Source organism: Netta rufina (genome assembly GCF_964035555.1).
Source record: "Netta rufina genome assembly, chromosome: 4".
Taxonomy (NCBI): Eukaryota; Metazoa; Chordata; class Aves; order Anseriformes; family Anatidae; genus Netta; species Netta rufina.
The window spans coordinates 26900760-26922968 of NC_140127.1; the positions used below are offsets into that span (position 1 = coordinate 26900760).

The window sequence follows — 22209 nt, forward strand, 5'->3', positions numbered from 1 at the left end:
TTCACCTGTAAAGGGACTGGTTCAGATAATTTGTGGGGCCACAGATTCTCCAAAGTAGTGTGGTGTGTCTGAGTGGCACTATCATCCCTGCAGCAGTCGCTGTTCCTGGGGAAAGTTTCTTCTTACAAGTGACTAGTTCCATGGGAAGTTTTACCTTAGAAGATTGTTATGCTCTTTATTTTTCTTTTCCTTATGTTATGGCTTTACAGTAGAATACACTTTTCCTCAAATTAGCAAGACGGGGTTCCTTCTAGATGAAGAGAGTCATGATATAATTTTTGTGACTGTTCTACAAGTCTTTTATTTACCTCAAGTTAACACAGAATCAGTATATCAGTAACTTTTCTAGAAAGGCACAGGAAACTATTTTTAAGATTTCTTGATTTTTAAGTCATATTCTTTTCAGAAAAGAGATTTTTTACAGTATAAGTGATCTGCAGCTACCAGCACTACAAGAGAGTTCATTTTGAAATGTGTGCACAGAAGTAATTACAATGCACAAATTATTTAAATAAATCATAATTATTAGCTGCTTTAACAAAGTGAAAATCACAGAATTGTGTAGAGGTGAACACAATATTTTACTGAAGGATGTGATCAACTTTTCTTCTGTCATCTCTCAACAGGGAATAAGTAAACCACTATCTCCAGAAGCAGCAGCTGACCTCTGTAGAATGCAATGTCTTACAGTGGTTTTTCTTCTTCATATGCCTCTTTCTCAGAGAGCTCAGATTAGGGTTATGAAATCCTGCTGGACTAAGCAAGTTTTACCAATAATGAAAATGGTGTGTATAACACTGTCTTACTTCTGTCATCTGGTACAATTATCATTTCAGTTTTAGTTTTTCTTGGTGAATTGCTTTAGTAGTCTCAGATCAAAGAATCAAGTGTACTTGGTGGAAAGAAACTTCATCTGGTTCTGGAATCATGTGAGCCAAAAATCAGTGGGACTAAGAGAATGTTTGGGGTAATATCTCTGTATAGTTGACCTATTTTTAGGCTTTTACCTAATTTTAGGCCAATGTCAGTATTAGGATTCTGGGCTTAGATGGACCTTGTGGTCTTATCCAGTATGGGAAGTCTGATGCCAGACCTTCGTATTATTTGAAGTCAATTATTGCAGTGAAGAAGATCTAGAAGTGTGCTACTTAACTGTTTCGTGATCACAGAGAAATAACAGCATGCTGATTTTCATGCCTATAAAAACTGAGGTAGTTAACCTTATTCTGGAGATGCTTTGGTCCCTCCACATGAAAAGGTGCTGCATGAGAATTAATTGTTTGCTCTGTTTTAACAGCAACAGTTGTGTGCGCATTTTGTTCTGAAAGAGCTAAGTGATAAAAATGATTGGAAACTGGATTTAACATATCTACCTGACCTAAATGATGAGTCACTGCTCAAAAATCTTGCACATTACTATCAGATTGAATACACTGAAGGTATTTGTCTTTGTTGAACACTTTGCTTTCTTACATTTCTAGTTTTATTAAGCTGCAGAGTAAAAATGAGAATTTGTGTACAAGCATAAATCAACTTGTATTGATTTATTACTTGTATAATAATTTTGTCGAACAATAGGTATTTTTTTTCACATGCAAGTCTAGAAAATCACACACTCAACTGTCTCTCACCAGTAGTCATTCACAATACTTTACCATGTCATATCTTTGATATACTTATGCAGAGGAAGCATAGGTAGTACGAGCTCTGGGTCACTGTTATTGGGTATTCTCAACTGTTTGGTTTTTAGCCCATTTTCTATCCAATTCATTTTGTCTTAGTTCAGCATAGTCAGAATGGAGACTAGATTCTATCCCTAATATCACTGACATCGGAGATCTATGTGTTTTTTTTTTTTTTTTTTTTTTTTTTTTTTTTTTTTTTACATATTTTTATTTTAGATTGAGATAAAATTGGTTCAGACAAAATCTGATATTATCTTGTAAACACATGAAGTTGAGAGCTGGAACTTCAAGAACATCATTGTATATGTTAAGATTCAAAGGAAAGCTACAAAAGCTGACAGAGCAAGAGAGTATGGAAAATGATTTATACCAAAATTTATTTCAGAGTAATTCTGTTCACCTAACATCCTGTGGTGAGCACTGGCAGCTGGTCTGTCTGATAGTAAAATACAACTTTTTCTGTATAAATCAAGTCACAAGATGTCCTGTAGAGAAGTGTCGAGATTTTTTTAAACAAAATATAAATTAGAAATAGGAGACAGATATTTTTTTAATGATTATTATTGTTTATTAGGCACCAAAATAAAATACTGAATTAAAGATCTTACCCTGAAGAAGGTGAAGGTGAGAGAAACCCTTCTGTAGCTGTGGAATTTGAACTTCCACAGACAGTATAAGTCTGGTATTCTTTACAAAATAAATTTTGTCAGCATAATTAGTAATTTATACCCTGGACTACTAAACACTGAATGTATGGCAGCATATCCTAATTTATTCTAATGTCCAGAGACCTTGTTTAGGATTGAACTCTTTGTGTCTGGTGCTGCATAGGTGAATAGGTAGGTTCTGTTCAAGGAAGCTGTAATCATAAAGCTCCTAATTCCCCCCCCCTCCCCCCCCCCCCTCTTTTTTTTTTTCTTTTGTGCAGGATTAGAATTCCAAAAGGAACTGGGGAAAGAAATGGAGGATGAATATCTAAGCTTATGGGATGCTGTAACCAAATTGACTGTGAAATATGGTTTTGGAGATGCTTTCCCAATACGAACTACTTCCCAAGTGTTCCTTGATCAGGAACAGACATCATCTAGAGGTATTGACAACCCCAAGAATTAGAGTTAGAAGCATGGTCTTCATTACTGTCACAAAATGTTTTGAGAGTAGTGATCTGATTTTTATCCTGGTCACAAATCTAATCCATGCTTCAGTTGCGCCAGGGGAGTTTTAGGTTGGATCTTAGGAAGAACTTCTTTACCAAAAGGGTTGTTAGACATTGGAACAGGCTGCCCAGGGAAGTGGTGGAGTCACCATCCCTGGAAGTCTTCAAAAGACGTTTAGATGTAGAGCTTAGGGATATGGTTTAGTGAGGACTGTTAGCGTTAGGTCAGAGGTTGGACTGGATGATCTTGATGTCTCTTCCAGCCGAGAAATTCTGTGATTCTGTGTGATTCTGTGATTTATACTCTCCTTCCTTTCAACCCACTAGTGTCTGACATTTCTTGAGAACCTATTTTGTTACATGTGTTTTGCTTAAAACATTCTAAACTTTATTAAGAAGGGGCAGTTTGCAAGAAAATAGTTAAGAATGGGAGCATAATTCTACTTAATTATATGGTGTTTTTCAGCTAGTATCAACAGATGTCAAGCAGGCAAAGTGGGCTCTAGTGGACTTGCTACTATATAGGCTATTAAGGCACCTTCTAGCACAGTACTGCTACTGCTTACTTTTGTAAGTAGTGCAGGAAATATGTGCCTGTGAGATGGAGTAGGTTGTAGCATTCATAGAAGTAATGTAGGTGTCTAAAATAGATTGTAAGATTACCTACTCAGAAGAAAAATTATCTGCTTTGTTCCTCTTCTTCCTGTGCTTGAGAAGAAAAAGGAACAGAGGAACTGGTGAACTGCTGCTTCTTTTTTTGCATATTTTACATTGAAAATGAATTTCCAGTAAATAACTTGACAGAATTTCAAGTATACGATGAAATCATACATATTTTTAATCAACCTTGTTTTTTTCTTTTTTCTTTCTTTTTTTTTTTTTTTTTTTTTTTTAATGCTGTACAGTGTATGAAGACAAAATTCCTGCTGTAGGACTATTCCCAGTGAAATCTGATCTTGTTAAAGAGTATGCTGGAGATATTTTGAAAGACCTACCTGTTTTAGATGAGTATGTACTTAGAGTTTTATTAAGATGTTATAAGACTATGGGTTTGTTTACTACTGCCCTGGTGTTTACAACCATATTATGCTCAATTTGTGTGAGTTTAGAAATGCTTTTGCTGTGACTAGGGAAGGTTTCACATTTATGTGTACTGATAAAATACTCTGTAAATATTATCAGAAAATTCTGAAAAGGAATGCGTAAGAGTCAGTATCTTATTTTCTCATTCAATTATTTGTTTGTATTAGTCTTCGGTGATTCTTATTCTATGTTCTGAAACAATTATTCTGAACGCACAATTTGTAATTGAAAGGCCTCATCTTAAATTACAAAGCTCAGGTTGATTTCAGGAAAAGGAAAATACTGAGTAACAGTACTGAATAAAAGTTGAGAATAGATTATTATTTTTTTTTTACATTTGCCCTGCTTGTGAAGGTGGGTTGTGTGCTGGACAATGATTATTTTTAGCCATTTTGGGAAAACAAAGACTCATCTTTTAAAGGATATTTCTGTGAGTTATGTAGTCACATATATTCTATGATTGAACTATATGAAAGTGGGAAAACGCATTTTTAATTTATTATTTTTTTTTTCTGAAAAGCTGAGGCTATCTTGACAAACTATATTTGGAGTAAAATTAATCCCTACATTGGTTGTCTGCCAACGTAAAATGTTTTGATAAATATTCAGGTTTTCTTATATGTTTTAAATGTTTTATTAGAGACAACAGAGAACCTTTTTAATTGTTGCTCTGTTTAATGTTTGTATCTTTCAGCAATGATCCTGCAGTTTCTTCACTTACTAAATACAAGGAATTTGATGAGCTTCGTCACTGGCATTCTGGCAGACCATTGACTGAGGAGTATGAACGTGTACACTGCAATGCTGATGGTAAGAAGAGCTAACAAAACCCACTTGTCTTTGTTGGCTAGAAAAATACTGTAAAGGTTAACGTTTTAGAGAAGGACTTCTCAGTTCAGAAACTATTTGCAACTGAGTAAACATTGCCAAAAAAGAGCTATTGCAATAGCTAAATTATACTTGCACATGCTGCAGAAATTCATCAGCTACGTATTGTGTGTTATGCATTAACTTAATAGTTCTAACAAGTATAAAGGAGCATTTCTTGTCAGCTGTTCATGATGCTTTCTGTTGTGCTTGCAAAATGCTTCACAAATCTCTCTCTATATATAAAGTACATGTGCAATTTCATGTTTAAATCTATACTTTGAGTAATGCTTACTAAGCAAATTCGTATACGTGCAAAATCTACTCAGATGTTTGTCCAGCACATGCATAGCCAGTCAAATCTTTTGAGAACAAAAATTAAAATAAGTAAAAAAGTAAACAAAAGGTGTTTGTATTAATGTTACACATCATAGTTTTGTGTTTGTCTCTCAACTTTGAGGTACTAACAAAAACAAAACATGGACTTAATTTTGATCTTGGACTTGCATATTTACATGAAATGAAGTATATGATACTGTGTGTACCAGCATGTATACATAGCTCTTTTTCTCAAAGATGTTTCCATTATTGTTGCATCACACAGTGGATTAAACTCTCTCTCAGGAGGTGGGAAGTCATGCATTACTATTGGTGCTTCCTTTCATTTAGGGTTTTCATTCAGTGAATAGAAAAATTGTTTTCTGAATGGGCATTTGCATCACTTGACCTATGAAAAATGTTCCATCTGCTTATCTTTCTGACTGGACAATTTTTTGCATTCTTTTTTGCACTGTGATTTCAACAGGAAATGTGGAGAGCAGTCAGTCTGAGCATACCTGCACAAGAGTAGTAGCTAGAGCATCCTCCATAATGTTGGAGTTTATGTCCACTCCTACTGAAGAGAGAGCCCTCTCTATTCCATGTCTTGCACAAGTTCTCTTAACACTGGCCTGTATTATCTCAGTCTTTTTTGTGTAAAACAGAGAGAAATAGCTAAGTTTAAGTGCAGAAATATCCACGTGCGCGATACCTTCCATTTGGTCACATAAGTGTTCTTCCATATTACTTAAGTTCTGATGACAGAGTCTTGTATTCATGGGGAAGAGGTCTCTTTCTGATGATCTGAATTGACTTCTGAAGACACTTTCTTATTTTCGTTGATTGTGTGAGAAGCCTAGGCGTTTTTCTCAAGCAGTTCTAATTTCTTTCCAGGTGTCCCGTCTGTTAAGTTTTCCAATAATATTCTTGTGTGCCTAAATTCTGAATTTGAGTCTGACATATCTCTCAGATAGTTCAAAGGACTGTTGAATTTCAATGAGTCTCAGTAGAAAGTATCTTTTGAAATGTGATTTTGGCCTTTAAGTTAAATTTATGCTTTATCTGGGTATCTTTTTTGGGGGGGTGGGGGCGAGGGGATTCTGTCAGTGTGTTTTTGAATCAATTGTGTTTATTTGCAGCAAAATCCAAAGATCCAAATGAAAGAAAACAAATTCAAAAGTTACAGACTTTTTATCGTTTTTATGGAAGCACATTGCAAGAGGGCACTTCAAAGTTTGTTGTATGCCAGAAGAATGCACCAGGGAGTGCTAATAATCCCGTCAAAAAGAAAAAAATGCAAGTGAGTATATGCAAGTTGATCTTTCCAAGTCTACTTTTTACTATCCAGAAAAACATTTCTACTATATGAATCACACGTATTAAATATTATAGTTTGAATGCGCTAGTAGCTTTAGTTGAAGAAAAAAGCATTATCTTTGTAGTTCAAATTTAATTTACTATTTGGGAAAGAAAAACAAAGGTTTTTCTATTTGGAAATATTGATGAATGATTATGTTTTAACTGACAAGGAAATTTATTAAAAAAAGATAAACAATAATATCAGATCTGTAAAGGCTGCTGAGATTTGGTTCATGGCCCGTAATAGTGTGTGAGGTGAAGGAAACTGTAGTTCAATTTAATTTTACGTTTAAGAAACTACTGACAAATAAGGTAAAATCCACTATTTGGTTATTTATTTCCCTGCATTATTTGGAAATATTCTCCATGAAAGATCTTGGAAATAGTGCTATTAATTCTATATGAACATTTTCAGACATCACATGATATATAACGTATACTTGTGTACTAATGAACAGTACTCAGCAATAATAATTTGAGTAACATTTCATAATAAACTATACTATCTTTATACTGGTATGCTTTATGGATTATGGCCTGTTGAATAGCCTATAGAAGTCCTAAATATGGAATATAATATAATATATTCCATAATATATTCCTAAAATATGGAATCTTCTTAACTTAAGTAAGATTGAACCCTTTATTTTATTTAATTTATGTAATAACACCTCAATGGTATTTGAATTATTGTTACCTATGGATGAAATAAAAACTTTAAATTTAACTTCAACTGCTGTTTAATTTTTTCCACATCTGTGCATTTTTATACCACTTGCGAAGAAGCTTTTGACTTTTAAAATACAGATTAGATAAGCTTTTGAGAAGTAAATACTGGGATTCATAGATTGTCTCCTTCAGAGTGAAGTGCTATTTTAAAAAATCCTACTTAAGATACTATGTACCACACAGAATTGAAAACTATAATGTATCTTGAGTTTATGGATTAGTTTTTTTCAGATGATGCTTGGCAAAAAATGATGGTTGTTTCTGAATATATTCATTTTATGTAGAAAAGTAAAGCAGAAATAATTGCAGAGGAAAACAACAAGCGACTAAAAATTAAAGAAGAAATGAAAGAACAGGAGCAATGGAAAACCTTGCAGATATCAACTGAAAAGGAAATAAAAGCAAATCTGACTGTTGGAATAAACAAATTGGAGAAGTTTCTCAAGAATCTTAAAAGTAAATCTGTGAAGTTCAGCGTAGAATTGTCAGGACTGTCTGCCTGTTTAGAAGTATGGAAGGAACACTGCAAAAAACAAGGTATGATGACCAAATGCATGTTCAGTATTTGACTTGCACTTCCTTTAACCAAGAAAGTGATTGACTTTTGACGTTCTCTACAGGAGTAAAGACATGTTAAAACGCTTCTGTTTTGGGAGTACTAATGGTGCTTTTAAGTGTTAACAGACTGGTCCTCATTTGCAATTTCAGTATTCTCTGAGTGAGACAAAGAATCTGCTAAAATTAGATCATAAATATTTTCCTGTTTCACCTTGTAAACATTGTAAACATTGTATGCATAGGTAATTTGTTTTATTTTATACATATTTAATGATCATGCATCATAAACAGTAAAATATATCTATACAGAGGTGAATTGTTTGATTAGCCGAGTTGACTCACAGTCAGAATAATGCTGACTTGCACAGAAATTTATACCACCATGGTTAGAGGTCTCCAGTTTCACCAGAATTAACTTATTCAATCTATGCTTTTGGTCAGAAGGATCCAAACAACTCTGTTGGAAACATGCTGGGGAGACCTGTACATGTTAGTGTGAAGTATGTAGCTAATAAGATTGAGTAACAAATATGTGAGTCAGGAAAATGAAATGGGGGAGCTCAGTTATTGTATAGATGTGAGAAGTATGACTTTCTTTTATTGTTGAGCTTGCAGAGGCAGATAGAATTGTTTTGGTGGCTGGTCTTCATTGTTGCACCTTGTAGAGCTCACAGAAGTGTGGGTTGTATTCTGGTCGTCTTTGATTAAAATGCACTTTTAAATTTCCATAAATGTTGTTGGATGAGTAAGGTCTATTTAAAAAATACCTAATTTAAAAACGCTTCCAGTGATAGAATTGGCTCTCAAGTAACTATTGAGTTGGCTTTTTTTTTTTTTTTTTTTTTTTTTGAAAGATACTAAATCTAAAGATTTAAGCAAAGCTGTCCAACTCATGAGGAGAATTCATATCCTCCTTGAAAAATATCAAGATCTCTTGGAGAAATCACATCTACAAAAACTGACCCAATGTCTACGGCTTCTTGGATTTGAGAATTTGGCATGTTCACTGTCTGGCCAGGTAACTTTATAGACTGTGATGATTCTATTGTAACTGGATCTCTAATTGATATAGACATAAGCATGTAAGTGTGTAGAAAATCTATATTGAGCTTACTGTTATTATATTGTGCCTTAAGTTTAACTGTCTATTCATGCTTCAGAAATTAATGAGTAATCTTCCTTAGTTCCATGGATATATTTCTTTGCTTGATGTGAAAGAGAGTTGACACAATAGGCCACTTCCCCTTTATTAAGTGGAACTATATATGGCTGTGAAGGACAACCTGTGAAAAAAGTTAAGAGATGTCTACATCTCTAAGAGGTACCTGTTGTTCCACTCATCACATCAGCTGAACTCTGCATGTCAAAAATAAGCATTCATGCTTATTTTATGAAAATATTTGTATTTTTTATTATTTTTTATTATTTTATGAAAAATAATCAATTCAAAATGTTCATTAACAGGCCTAAACATGCTACTGTATAGAGGAAATCTTTGAGATGAAAATCATATTCTGTTTGTTTTTATGGTATTACTCTACCCTGTTACTGAGCTATGATGATCACCTCTGAGGGAAACTGACACTGAATTGCTTGTCTTCACTAACACAGCTGAGACCGCCAGATAGCTACTCTGAATTTGGCTCTGAAGTCATTTTTCTAAAGACCGGATTTGTGCTTTTCTGCTTGCAACCTTTCCCCTGGCTGATTTAAAAGCAGTTCTGTAGATGTGATGTTACCAGGGAGAGGGGATGCTAAAGTGGTTGTCAGGTGGAAGAAGGGGGGATATAACTAACAGTCTGCAGAATATGAAGTCAGTAGCAAAATGAAAGGATTACAATGAATCATAAAACCAGTATGATTTCTGTATCTCATTTTTTCATGTGCAACAGTGTTAGGAATTTTTTGGAAGCTCAATTCTGGAAATCTTTTATTGTCCTTCTTTGAGGATTGGGACTAAGAGATGAGGGAGGATGGACATCTTCATAACAAGAGCCCCTCCTCTCCTTTTCCACCTTTTGTTGCTGCATGGGACACCACATGGTATGGGACATCCCTTTGGTCAGTTTGGGTCAGCTGCCCTGGGGATAACCCCTCCCCACCTCTTGCCCAGCCTGCTGGCTTTGGGTGTTTTGGAGGCAGTCTTGGTGCTGTGCCAGCCCCTCTCAGCAATAGCCAAAACCTTGGTGTGGTATCAGGGCTGTTCTAGCTACAGTTCTAGCACTTCTAGCACTGTATGTGCTGTTGGATGAGAAGGCTCTAGCAGGTGATAGCTCAGAGAAGCCAAGTTCTACCTTCTAGTCAGTTTCGTAAGCTCTTCTGACAACAAAACCATCAACAATGAGGGTTACTGGAGACATATTGTTTATAGGCTATAGTAGTCTCCTTTGAACAGATAAAAGCTTATACAAAGCTATATAAGAGAAAATGTATTTAAAAATCACCTGCACTTTCATATATTTTTTAAAGCTTTCAGAGTTCCAGAGCAGAAGAGGTGCCATTTTCTGAATCTCTTGCTAGTTTGCAAACCAACTTGAAATGTATTGTGACCTTATAGGTTAGAGAAAAAAGTGATGGTGAGAATACAAGTAGATATGCTATTGAGGTGGGACCGGTTCGCTTCCAGCTACAATACATGGACTATTACTTGCTCCGAGAAGAGAGAAATGATCCAGATCCCCGAGTGGAAAATTTCATACCAGACACGTGGCAGGTAATGAGACACAAACCATTTGTATGTAAAGATACTGGAAATGACTTTTTTTTCTTTGTTTTAAAATACATGTGATTCTACTTCTTGCTAAAAATAGTGTTTCACTAAAGTGAACAAATTCAGAAGATCATTGTGGATGGTATTCCATGTTCTTTCTAACATGACAGTTTTTCTACTGAGAGCTTGGCCCAAGGAATTCAACATAAGAAATGTCAAATCCATGGGATTTCACTGTTCATCATAATATTTGATGGTGATAGCCTCCCATTTAGGTAATCTCTGATTACCTAACCTCTAATCATCTTCTACTTATTGCTGCCTAAAGAGTGAAGCATACTATGAATTGATAATAAATTTTCTGTTTAAAGCACAGTAGGTCTAACTCAGGTCTGTCTGTTATTGGACTGGGGAGACCAGCTGAATTTTCTATTTTGTGTGACCACATCTGCAAAACAGATACTTGCTTGAGAAGCACGTTTGAACTCAGCATATATGCTAATATAGAAATATAGTGTTCATGCTATTTATTTCTCACTTCTTCTACCATTCCCCCTCCGCTCCTTCTACAGACCTATTTAAAGTGAGAGGAAGCATGGAGGAAGACAGTAATAGGAAGAAAACAAATTTATTAGTGTATGCTAAGAGCAGAAGAGAAATTTGGACAGTATTGCTATAACAATTCAAGAAAAATTACTGTAATGTATAAAACAGTGAAGTTCTTGTATCTAAATTGTACACTGCTGAGTTAACTGGTTTTTATTTTGAAAATGTCCGGTTTCAGACTGTAAGTATTCTGGTATCAAAATCTCAGGCCAAATAATTGAAACAAGTGTAAAATTGTAGTTCCATTTTTTCCCACTAACAGTTTGAGAAAAGAATACGGTCTTAAAATTCTAGGTTAACCATGACTTCCCATAGTCTAAAATCAGCAAAAATTAAGAGCAAAAATAGAGACATTTTCACAGGAAGAGCTAGTTCACTTTATGAGAACTTCTTAACAAGAGGTTTTGCTCTTCCCTTAGCGAGAACTTCTTGATGCTGTTGATAACAATGAGTCTGCAGTGATAGTTGCTCCTACTTCATCGGGAAAAACATATGCATCATATTATTGCATGGAGAAGGTTCTGAAAACGAGTGATGACGGAGTAGTTGTGTATGTTGCTCCTACAAAGGTAAGGCTACATCCTACTACATATTCTGTCTGTCTGTCTAAGATATTTTTCAACATGATTGTGAAAACATTTGGGGTAACTTATTGTACAGATTTAGTTGATATATGTCTTTTTTTATTAGAAACATGTATTTAAGCATGCTTACAAAAGATCTGCAAAATACTTAAGTTCATGTACAGTTTTTTGACTGTTTATATAGCTATTTTAAGGTCAGAAACATTAATACATAGAAAAGTGCTAGAAGTAGTGTTAGGTAAATGGTGACAGTGCCAAAAGCCTACAGACTTGGTGAAAGTAATGTTAAAAACAGAACAAGAAACATATTTTCCAATTGAGTTCACCATTAGATGCTTCAAGAGAACTTGTGAAACTCTAAGTATCTTTGGGATATTTTTTAATGAGTGTTTTATCCTTCTTTTTAGTTAGAAATGGACTTAAGAGCTAAACCAATGTTTTGATTTCTTCCAAAACTTGTTTTAAGTAATACGAAATTTGAATATGGAATTACATGTGCTATTATTGAGTAATTTCTTTGGATTCTTTTCTATAAGTGTTTTTTTTTTTTTTTTTTTTTTTTTTTTTGATATGGCATAACAAAATGGGCATCAAATTCATACTTTCATTTGAATATCAGAGTCTGGGTGCACAAATATATTTTATACCTGCAGGCCTCAGGAATCTGATGTCATTAAAGTGTTTGTAGATATAGCAGAATACTGTGAAATAATTAAAATAAAGAGTTAATACTATATGACCCACTTCACAGGACACTAGATTTCTTTGAAAACATTTGAGTATAATTGAACATCAGGTACCATTTCTGTTCAAAGTTAACATTGATGATCCAGATTTAATAAAAGTGCGGCAATAGTATATTGCAGTCTAGTACATTAAAATCAGTGCCAAAATTGAATACATTTGTATGCCTCAGAACATTGTATGCCTTTAGACATCCACTGCGTAGTTTTGGTAATGATCTGCTTTACTTAAGGCCCTTGTAAACCAAGTGGTGGGAACTATATATAGTCGGTTCACCAAGACACTTCCAGATGGATTGGTGGTGTGCGGAGTCTTCACACGAGATTATCGTAATGATGTCATGAATTCTCAGGTATATTTTTTGAATGTTTTAACACTTAAAAGTTATGACTTCTGTACTTCATCTGGCCTCTGAAAATGTTAATTTTGATTATAACAATTGTGCCATTACTAAATAGAAAGTTGAGTTAAAATCTATGTACTGCTTACCAGAAAAATTTTCAGTCTGTGGCATACAACCTTAAATATTCATCTTTTGATTACTTGCTCTGGTTAGAAGAAGAAACATTTAATTCCTTTGGTCATAAGCATACAGCAGATGTAAATGCAGATAAATGAAAGAGGTGCTCCTTTTTTTTCCCCCATTCTTTTCTTGAGTGTCTGACATTTACTATTATATATAAACGTTGATGACATCGACTGATTGTAAAGTAGTACTGTCTGATGGATTTTCTTGTTGATCTTTAAAGATCTGTTTTCACTAACCACCAGGGTTCAAAATCACTTGAGCTCTTGATGTGTCTTAGTTATGTCCTAGACTTCAAACTGAAATGTAGGTAAATCTTGGAAATAAATTAGGTTGACCATCTCAGAGTTGGAAAATAGTGTGATTTCAGACAATCAGATGATAGTGTAAAATCCTGATATAGATAGAAGTAAGCTAAATATATATATTATATATATATATAATATATATATATATAATAGGTACGGTATGACACTTCTGTAAGCCATTAACCTTTTATAAGCTTTGTTGGTAAAAGATAAACTGCAAATGAACCTTTGTTAATCCCTCAGCATTGTTGTCCATGCTGTTTCCTTTCATGTGTTGCTTCTCTGGTCAGCATTCTTTCATTCTTAAGTAGTATCACTTAAAAGTTAATAAAATAAGTACAACTTGCTTACTGATTTTAAGAATATTCTAGACAATCTTGCCTGTTAATACCTCTACTGAAAATCATGAACTCATACAGGTGGGTAGAGTTTGGCTCCTAGCAGCCACTCTTGTTCATTGTGAGTGTAACTTCTGTTGCAAGGTGAATCAACCTAGGTTATTCATAGAATCATAAAATGATTAAGCTTGGAAGTAGTGACCTCTGGAGATCATTGTGTCCAACCCTCCTTCTCAAGCAGGACTGCCTAAAGCTAGTTCTCCAGGATCATGTCCAGGTGGTTTTTGAATATTGGCAAGGATGAAGACTCCACCAGCTCTCTGGGCAACCTGTTCCAGTGCTCAGTCACCCTCACAGCGAAAAAAGTGTCCTTATGTTCAGACAGAGCCTCCAGTGTTTTAATTTTTGTCCATTGCCTCTTGTCTTGTCACTAGACACCACTGAAAAGACATCTGTATTTTTTATACCCTCTCTTCATATTTATATACATTGAGATCTTCCCTGAGCCTTCTCTTTAGGCTAGACAGTCCCAGCTCTCTCAGCCTTTCCTCACAGGAGATGCTCCAGTCTGTTAATCATCTTAGTGTCTCTTTGTCGGACTCCCTTGAGTATATGCATGATTTTCCTGTACTGGGGAGCCCAGAACTAGACCCATCAGTCCAAGTGTGGCCTCAGATGCAAAGGATCACCTCCTGTGCCCTGCTGGTAATACTTTGCTTAATGTAGCCCATACTGTTTGCCTGCTTTGCTGGAAGGGCATGAGGCTGACTCGTGTTCAACTTGGCATCCACCAGGACTCCTAAGTCACTTCCTACAAAGCTGCTTTCCATTTGGGTGGCCATCAGCAAGTGCTGGTGCCTGGGGTTGTTCCTTCCCGGGTGCAGGGCTTTGCACCTCCCCTTGTTTAACTTCATGGGGTTCCTGCCAGCGCATTCCTCTAGCCTGTTGAGATTCTTCTGGATGGCAGCATCACCCTCTGGTTTATCAGCCACTCCTCACAGTTTTGAGTCATCTGCAAACTTGCTGAGGGTGTACTCCATCCATCATCTGGATCATTAACTAAGATGTTAAACAGGACTGGACCCAATGCTGTTCCCTGGGGTACACTGGTAGCTACTGGCTTCCAACTACACTTGGTACTACTGATTTCTCTGGGACTGGTTATTTAGCCAATCTGCTCATCTGGCCTACACTTCAACAGCTTGTCTATGAGCATCTTATGGGAGACAGCGTCAAAAACCTTATTGAACGCTAGGCAGACAATATTCACTGCTCCCTCCTCATCTACCAGCCGGTCATTTCATCACAGAAGTTTATCAGGGTGGTCAAGCATGACTTCCTCTTGGTCAATCCATGCTAAAAACTCCTGATGACTTCCTCGTCCTTCATGTACCTGGAAATGGTTTCCAGGATTAGTTGCTCCATCACTGTCCCAGGGATCAAAGCAAAGATTACCAGTCTGTTAGCTCAGGCTGTGTCCTTCTTCTTACCCTTCTTGAAGGTAGAAGTGAGAAATTCATTTTTGCTCATCTTGAAATCAAATACATATTTTAAATGCTTTTTCAATATAGAATCTATTCTGTTACGTCTGATCAGCCAATTTATTTGAAAATAATGCTTTACAAACCTTTTTTCTTAGATATTAGTGACTGTGCCTCAATGTTTAGAAATCTTGATGCTGTCTCCTCGTTGCCAGAAATGGGTCAAACGGATACAATATGTTATATTTGATGAGGTATGCATCTTTCAGTAATAATCAATTTAATAAGTTTATGGGGGAAAAACGGCAGAGGAAAACTATCAATAATTATTTTTTTCACTACATGCATTATTGCTTTGAGAACTATTACTTCAGACTTGCTTGCTTTTTCATGTTAGCTAATAGTCTTAATATGTTCCAGTGCAAGAACTTAAAACTCTGATAGTCCTGGAGAAGACGTACAGTTCAGTCGAGCTACCAGGAATTTCTCTTATTTCTTTCAAGCCAGTCAACTGGAAAACTAAAGGTCACCACTGTAGTCTTTGTGGTTAAAAATGAAGCCTGGAGGTATTCCGGGTTTGAGTTGTAGACATATCCCTTCAGGAGATATTTGTCAGTCTTTTGAGGGCAAAACCAGTGTTTAATATTGCTAAATTTAATATTTGCACTGGATTCTTTCTTGTATATCAACTTAATGGATGTCAGTGAATATCTAAGGTACAATGAATGTAGTATTGAAGTTAGTATAGTCTAATTCACTATCCAGTGAATTTGCAAAGTAAGAATTATTCAGTAATGATCTTGTAACCTTTTTGAATTTAGCAAAACATAAAACAGCTCCTGTTTTGTGTGTACTTTGATAAGGTAGGTTTCTTACTTTTTTTTTTATCCTCTTTCCCAAACATATAGGTCCATTGTCTTGGTAGCGAAATTGGAGCAGAGGTTTGGGAGCATCTTCTGGTAACAATTCGGTGTCCGTTTTTGGCTCTCTCTGCTACTATCAGTAACCCAGAACACCTAACTGAGTACGCTTGGAATTTTCTCATTCAAAAGAGCATATTTAAATTGGATATGAACTATTGATATGAACCAATGGGTATGAACAATTATGATTGAGAGGCAACAGATTCATACTGTTTTATGTATTATATACATATAATTGACACCAAACAATTCTGTAACTTTTAGCTCTCTGTAGTGAGAACAGGCATTCATAAGCTGGAGAAAATTGCACTGAAAATGGTGAGAGGGGGGACGGAAATTTTATAGGAGAAACAGAGCAGAATGTAGTACTTCATCTATTATAGTTGTATCAGTTTTCAAAAAGAATTTTTTTTATGGCTTGGCTTTATTTTATTCTTGAACTGTAGGTGGTTACAAAGTGTGAAAAGGTATTGGCAACGTGCTGAGAACACGATAGAAGAAAACTCTACCAACTCTGAAAAGAATTCTACAAGAAAACTTAAAGTGAAATCTAAAGTAAAAGAACAAAAAAAACCATATCGTGTTAGACTAGGTGTGTATCAGAATGTTTTATAATAATAATAAGTAAATTGTAGTGTCCTTCTTGTAAACACTTTAATCGCTCTGTGTGAACTTAAGCATGTGTATGGTTTTTAAATAAAGTCAAATCTTGCTTTTTAAAACCAACAATGTATCATGACATTTTTGTCTCTTTGCAGTCCTGTATGGAGAAAGATACAATGATTTGGAAAAGTATGTGTGTTCTTCAACGGGTGGTGATTTTCTCTTTGAACATTATCACCCATGTGCTGCATTAACAGTCAATCATGTAAGCATAGCACTGGTGTAAAAAGTATTTATCAACGGTTACATTAAGTAATATGGATTCCATCAAAATAATTATTTTCTTTTTTTTTAATTCCTTCCAGATTGAGAACTATGGTATTCCTGCAGATCTTTCTCTGTCTCCAAAAGAGAATGTTCAGCTGTATGACACAATGGTAGAAGTCTGGAAGGAGTGGCCAAGGGCACAGGTGGGTATACAGGTCTGTGCACAGAATATATAAAAAGTAAATAGATAATGAAGTAATTCAGTGTTTTATATTGTTGCTTTCAAGGAGCTAGATCCTGAGGAGTTTGTCTCTTTCAAGAATAAAGTAGTAATAAAAAAGATGGATGTGAGGAAATATGAACAGGAACTGAAGAAAGAGCTAAGCAAATGGATTGAACTTGGCCAAAGACAGAAGGTAACAGTTGTTAGAGGGGTGTGTTTTTAAGACTCTGTACAGCTGTAATGTAATGATTATACAGTAATATAACTAGACAATTATAGGAGCTTCTCCTCCCTAATTATTATCTATAAGTATTAGCTGCTGCTGTGCTGAAAGATAAGCACTAATATTTGTTGCATTTCAGTAAGCATTTTCAAGGTTGTTTTCACAAGCTTCTCTGGGAATCAGACTTCTAGTACTGCTGCGAGATTCTGATTTCTGATTCTTGTAGTGTACCTCCTACAAGTAGTGACAATACTGTACCACAATTCTGCTTCTTTAGCCTACTTCTTTTTCTTTTGCTGATCATTTGAAACCTTCTGTGTAACCAAGGACAGAAGGTATGTACCTATGTAAAAGACAGAAATTTAAGTAATGGACTTTAAATTGGAAGATCAAGTCTTTGATTAGAGGCCATATATTCCTATATCATAAATAGGTGTATGAGGAGGTGGTGAATAAAAAACAAGGATACAATATAGAATATTTGGGGAAAAAAAACACAAGGTTCTTGAAATGTGACGCTTGAATGTGAAAATATATCATAATTGGTATGTTAGTCGTGCTTTATTATTTCCACTGTGAAGGTAGACATGAATGCTACAGTGATTTGCATTTTGAATTCTTACTGAAGTCATTGTGTTCTGCAGACCTTTTAAGTCTGTAAACTGTACAAAGCCATTGTAGTTCTGCATGACTTAAGAAATCTGAGCTGATAGAAGCTGTTACAGGAAACTTTGCCTTCAGCTGGAAGTTGCTGCCATTAAAATCTCCTCAATAATATTTTGGTCAGGTATGTGAGCTTCTGGATCACTTTAAGCCCCAACCTGTGGATTGCTCAGATCAGGAAAAATGGATACAATTTGCATGCTTTGTTGAAAAATTGCATGAGATGGATAAATTGCCTGCCATAATTTTTATGTAAGTATTTATATTCCATGTGTTATGTGTGTGTTGACTAGATTCAGAAAAATGGTATTAGAGATAAATATTGATATGGCTTAGCAAATTCCATTTATGTCCTTTTCTTATCTTTATTCTAAAGTTTGTGAAGTAAAGGCTTACAAGCTCTATCAATCTGTGTATCTTTATGGGACTGAAGGTTTAGCTGAAGTAAAACTAGGAGTGATTGATTATTGTGTGGAATGGTTAGAATCCATGCATGATACCTGAGGAAAATTATAATCTGAATCACATTAAAATAAGAGTTGGAATCTCTGTTGCTTTGCCCCAGTGTAATAAGTAAAAATTATGCTGTTTAATTAGAAGTGCAAACAGTGTATGTTGGGGGCAGATTTGCTAGGGAAAAGGGCAGAATGAGGTTCTATGAATATGTCATTTAACATGGTTTTAGTACAAAGCCTCTCACAACATTATTTTATATCCAGTAAAATGCATGAATGAAACTTCTGCATGTATCTGAGATGTATTTTCACAAAACATGAAATATGCATAACCTACTGATAATACCGTTATTGTCAACGATATTGCTAATATTAGTAAAGTGGGCATATTACCTCGATGCTTGTCCTAATAATGAAAAGAAAATACTTACCATTAAACAGTTGTCCAGTGCATATTCTTATTGTAATAACATGTAGGAACAATCACATACATGTGTTACATAAATATCAGTTTTCTCATCTCAGTATGAAGCCTTTCCTTTCCTTTGAATGCTTTGAATAATTAGGGGGAGAATGATGTTACTTAGCATTTCAGTTCTTATGTGTTTGTGCTTTTTTTTTTTTTTTTTTTTAAAAAAAAGGCATTTCTGAAAGAACTCTAGAAAGAAAGAAGTAAAAAAGTGAATATACAGGTCAATGGTGCATCTCAAATGACTCTAATTGCTAATAAGTTCTCTCTTTTTATATTTCGAGTGGCAGTCTAGTTGCAAATAAATTCTATGGCTGATTTCCAGCAGTCTGGTTCTAAATCAATGCTATGGCTTATTTCCAGCTGAAGCCAAGAGATTTCAAAAGCAGTCTTAAATATTTTTAATTCCTTCACATGAGTGATTTTAGAGCTGCAGTATTAACTGCATTGTCCTTTTGAGGCACTTAATACGATGTTAAAGGCGCTTCTCCTCAGGAGAGACAGATCACTAAGTTACTCTCATCTACACTGGAATGATGAGTCATTATAAATTGTGGTATTTTGTCAACGTGGAGTTAGTAAAGACTCCTGAGAGAGTAGGTATCAGAGCTGTAGAAACCAAGTTGCTATTGCAGCTATTGGTGGTAGGGAAAACAGTACCTTTTCTTTTCTTAAAGCCACCAGGGAAAGAAGTACACTGGCACCATATTTGTACTTAAATGGCTGAATAAACTCTGTGATAGAGAAGTTTAAATCACCCAGTGTGGGCTTCAGAGAGATGAGAAGTAAATGGAAAATGATTGCAATTGAGCTCTGTTACCTGTGAAGAAGTGAAAAGCTTGAATTAAGAAGTTACCTTTGAGTCTTAAGACCCGTGTTTGGCCTTCACGAGAATAAAGTCCTTCCATTTGCTCCTGTTCTTGATGACAGCCAGATCTAAATGACTTGTAAGCATTCTGATGGACTAGGATGCAACTTCATGCCAGGTGTTGCCAACCCTTGTATGGTGACAGCTAACAGTCTCTTCCCACTACAATAAGAATTTTTTTTTTATTTTTTTTTTCTGACTGAGAAGCTGGAAGAGTCCAAGCTAAGCTAACATTCCAGTATTGAAAAAGCTATGAGAAAGAACAGCTGTGTAGAATAACAAGAGAAACAGTCATTCCTTTTCAACAGGCTAGTTGAGAAGGATTAAATGATTTAAGGTACAATCTATTTTATATGTATATTCATGTGCCCACTTAGGGAAAGATAGGACTGTTTTCTGTAGATAATTAACTGGCAGAACCATTTTACATGTTACCACTCAGTTTTGAAATAATTGTAGCTTGAAAGTGAACACAGCCTATGACTTTGGGATGAAATAGCAATGATGCACTTCTAATTATTATAATTTACTGCAGTCAAGTAATAAGGCTGAGCATTATTGTAGAAGCATTACATACACGTATAAATAATAATTTATATTAGCATTCACCTAACTGATCTATATCACATATTATTTACTTCAAGATTTGGCTTAGATTCAGTGGAGCGTGCAGCTACTAATGTATTCTTTCATTTGATGGAAAAACAAAAAAATGAACAAGACCCTAAAGCCAAGCGGGAAATAGAGGACATAAAGGACAAACTAAGAAAAGTGGATAAATCACTAATGAAATGCAAGCCAAAGTAAGTATTGTAACTGTGTATTGTGAAAAAGCTTATATATTATGACAGAGCAGTCTTGTGGTAAGTTATTTCTTGGGCATGTACCTTACAGCAGCATCCAGTTGTAATACAGTAGTCCGGGTTGTTCTGCATGCTCCAGCAACCCACAGAGTAGGAGCAGCTGCATGGTGGGTAGCAATCAGCAATACCTAGTGCATAGTTAGGCAGCAGAGAGATACCAGCATGGCTGACACTGTGTAAAGTGCTAGCACTACAGAATGAGGATCAGAGAGAAATTTGAGTATGTGAGATTGGTCAGCTTGGAATAATCCAGTAATGAGGTGATATTGAGGTATTTGTTTCCCCCTTAGCCTTGAACTTTCTGGATTTTTGTGATCATAGGATGTAGATTCTTAAAGGCATTTAGGAATTAAATATGGATATAGTTCCTAGGTTTGTCAGGAACACAAAGCACCATTGTTTTGCCCTCCTAATTGTGGCAAATTGCATTGCATTCCTCAAGCATAATATCGTGAAGGAATGAACTTGGCTGACTTTAATGGTACTAAGTGAGAATTTGAAAATCCAGTAACAAATTGTACACATATGTGTACATTGAAATAGCATGAAAATCTGCTTCTAAATATTTTCTCTTCCTTTTCTTCAAATCCTTCACTAAATCCTTAAAGTCAATGTCATTATTGGTAGTAAGTGGATCACGTTTCTCTTGTGTGTTGATTTTTTTCTGCTGTGCAATACTGTTAGCTTACTAATTTGCTGAACAGTGGTATTAATGGTTGCTGCCCTCATCTTCCTTCAGTTTTCCTTGTCACCACAATTACTCAATTGTACTTCATCCAGAATTATTTATTTTGCATGCAAGCCAAGATAAAATTAAGCTGTTAGCATTATGAGTAAATCTGTTTCAACAGATCTATCTACACATCAGCAGATCTATCTACACGTTTGAGCCTACAATTTAAAAGGGAATGCATCTGCAACTTTTAGAACCCAAAGAATATATTGAAATAGAGAAATATATGCTAATTACAGAACTAATATTTTTTGTTGTATATTTTATACAGTGATACCAAAAAGTTGAAAACCAGTAAAGCGGAAAGCATAATACAGCTTTGGACTATGAAAAAAGAGTTAGAGAAAAGACTTAAAAAACTTACTGTGACACCTTCTGCGTGTACTTACGCTGATCCTAAAGCAGTAGATGAAGATGTAAGTAACTCACTAGTACTTCCAACATGTTTTTGGTTTTGTATGTCTAAAATGTTTGAATTTGTGCAAAATTTCATAAGACATCAATATGCGATGCGTTTGTATTCACTGACTTAGTGAAGCATTCTGAATTCGATTCCAGATCTCAGTCTTAAATAACCTTGTTTGTAGGATGTACAGAGAACTTTCATTCTGACAAATAAAAAGATACAGACTTGTTCTTGTGGGATATACATGACAACTAATTCATTTCCATGAAATACTAGCAGTGCACTTCTGTTACTTGTCGATTCAGGTTTCAGACTCATATTTTCTGAATCATTAACATAGGCTATATGTCACCTCTCTGTGTGAAAGGTCTATCTAGACCTTTCTGAACTGTTTATATCATATGAAAATAACAAATAAATTATTTTAGGCCCTAAAAGTTCTAGTCTCCACAAAGCAAAAT

At 35.2% G+C, this 22209-nt stretch overlaps 1 protein-coding gene across 1 annotated transcript in view; it reads left to right on the forward strand.

The window, feature by feature from the left end:
• The window catches only part of DDX60 (DExD/H-box helicase 60), a gene marked incomplete at its 5' end in the record, with an annotated part of 43578 nt that overhangs the window by 8066 nt on the left and 13303 nt on the right, over positions 1-22209 (forward strand). The window contains 20 exons of the mRNA XM_084286055.1: positions 627-785; positions 1298-1439; positions 2614-2775; positions 3747-3849; positions 4619-4734; positions 6249-6409; positions 7482-7734; positions 8610-8773; positions 10313-10468; positions 11491-11640; positions 12632-12751; positions 15211-15306; positions 15961-16076; positions 16422-16567; positions 16734-16843; positions 16944-17048; positions 17133-17261; positions 18079-18206; positions 20391-20549; positions 21614-21758. Of these exons, the coding sequence (XP_084142181.1) occupies positions 627-785; positions 1298-1439; positions 2614-2775; positions 3747-3849; positions 4619-4734; positions 6249-6409; positions 7482-7734; positions 8610-8773; positions 10313-10468; positions 11491-11640; positions 12632-12751; positions 15211-15306; positions 15961-16076; positions 16422-16567; positions 16734-16843; positions 16944-17048; positions 17133-17261; positions 18079-18206; positions 20391-20549; positions 21614-21758 (2820 nt within the window). The remainder of the gene's footprint in view (positions 1-626; positions 786-1297; positions 1440-2613; positions 2776-3746; positions 3850-4618; positions 4735-6248; positions 6410-7481; positions 7735-8609; positions 8774-10312; positions 10469-11490; positions 11641-12631; positions 12752-15210; positions 15307-15960; positions 16077-16421; positions 16568-16733; positions 16844-16943; positions 17049-17132; positions 17262-18078; positions 18207-20390; positions 20550-21613; positions 21759-22209) is intronic.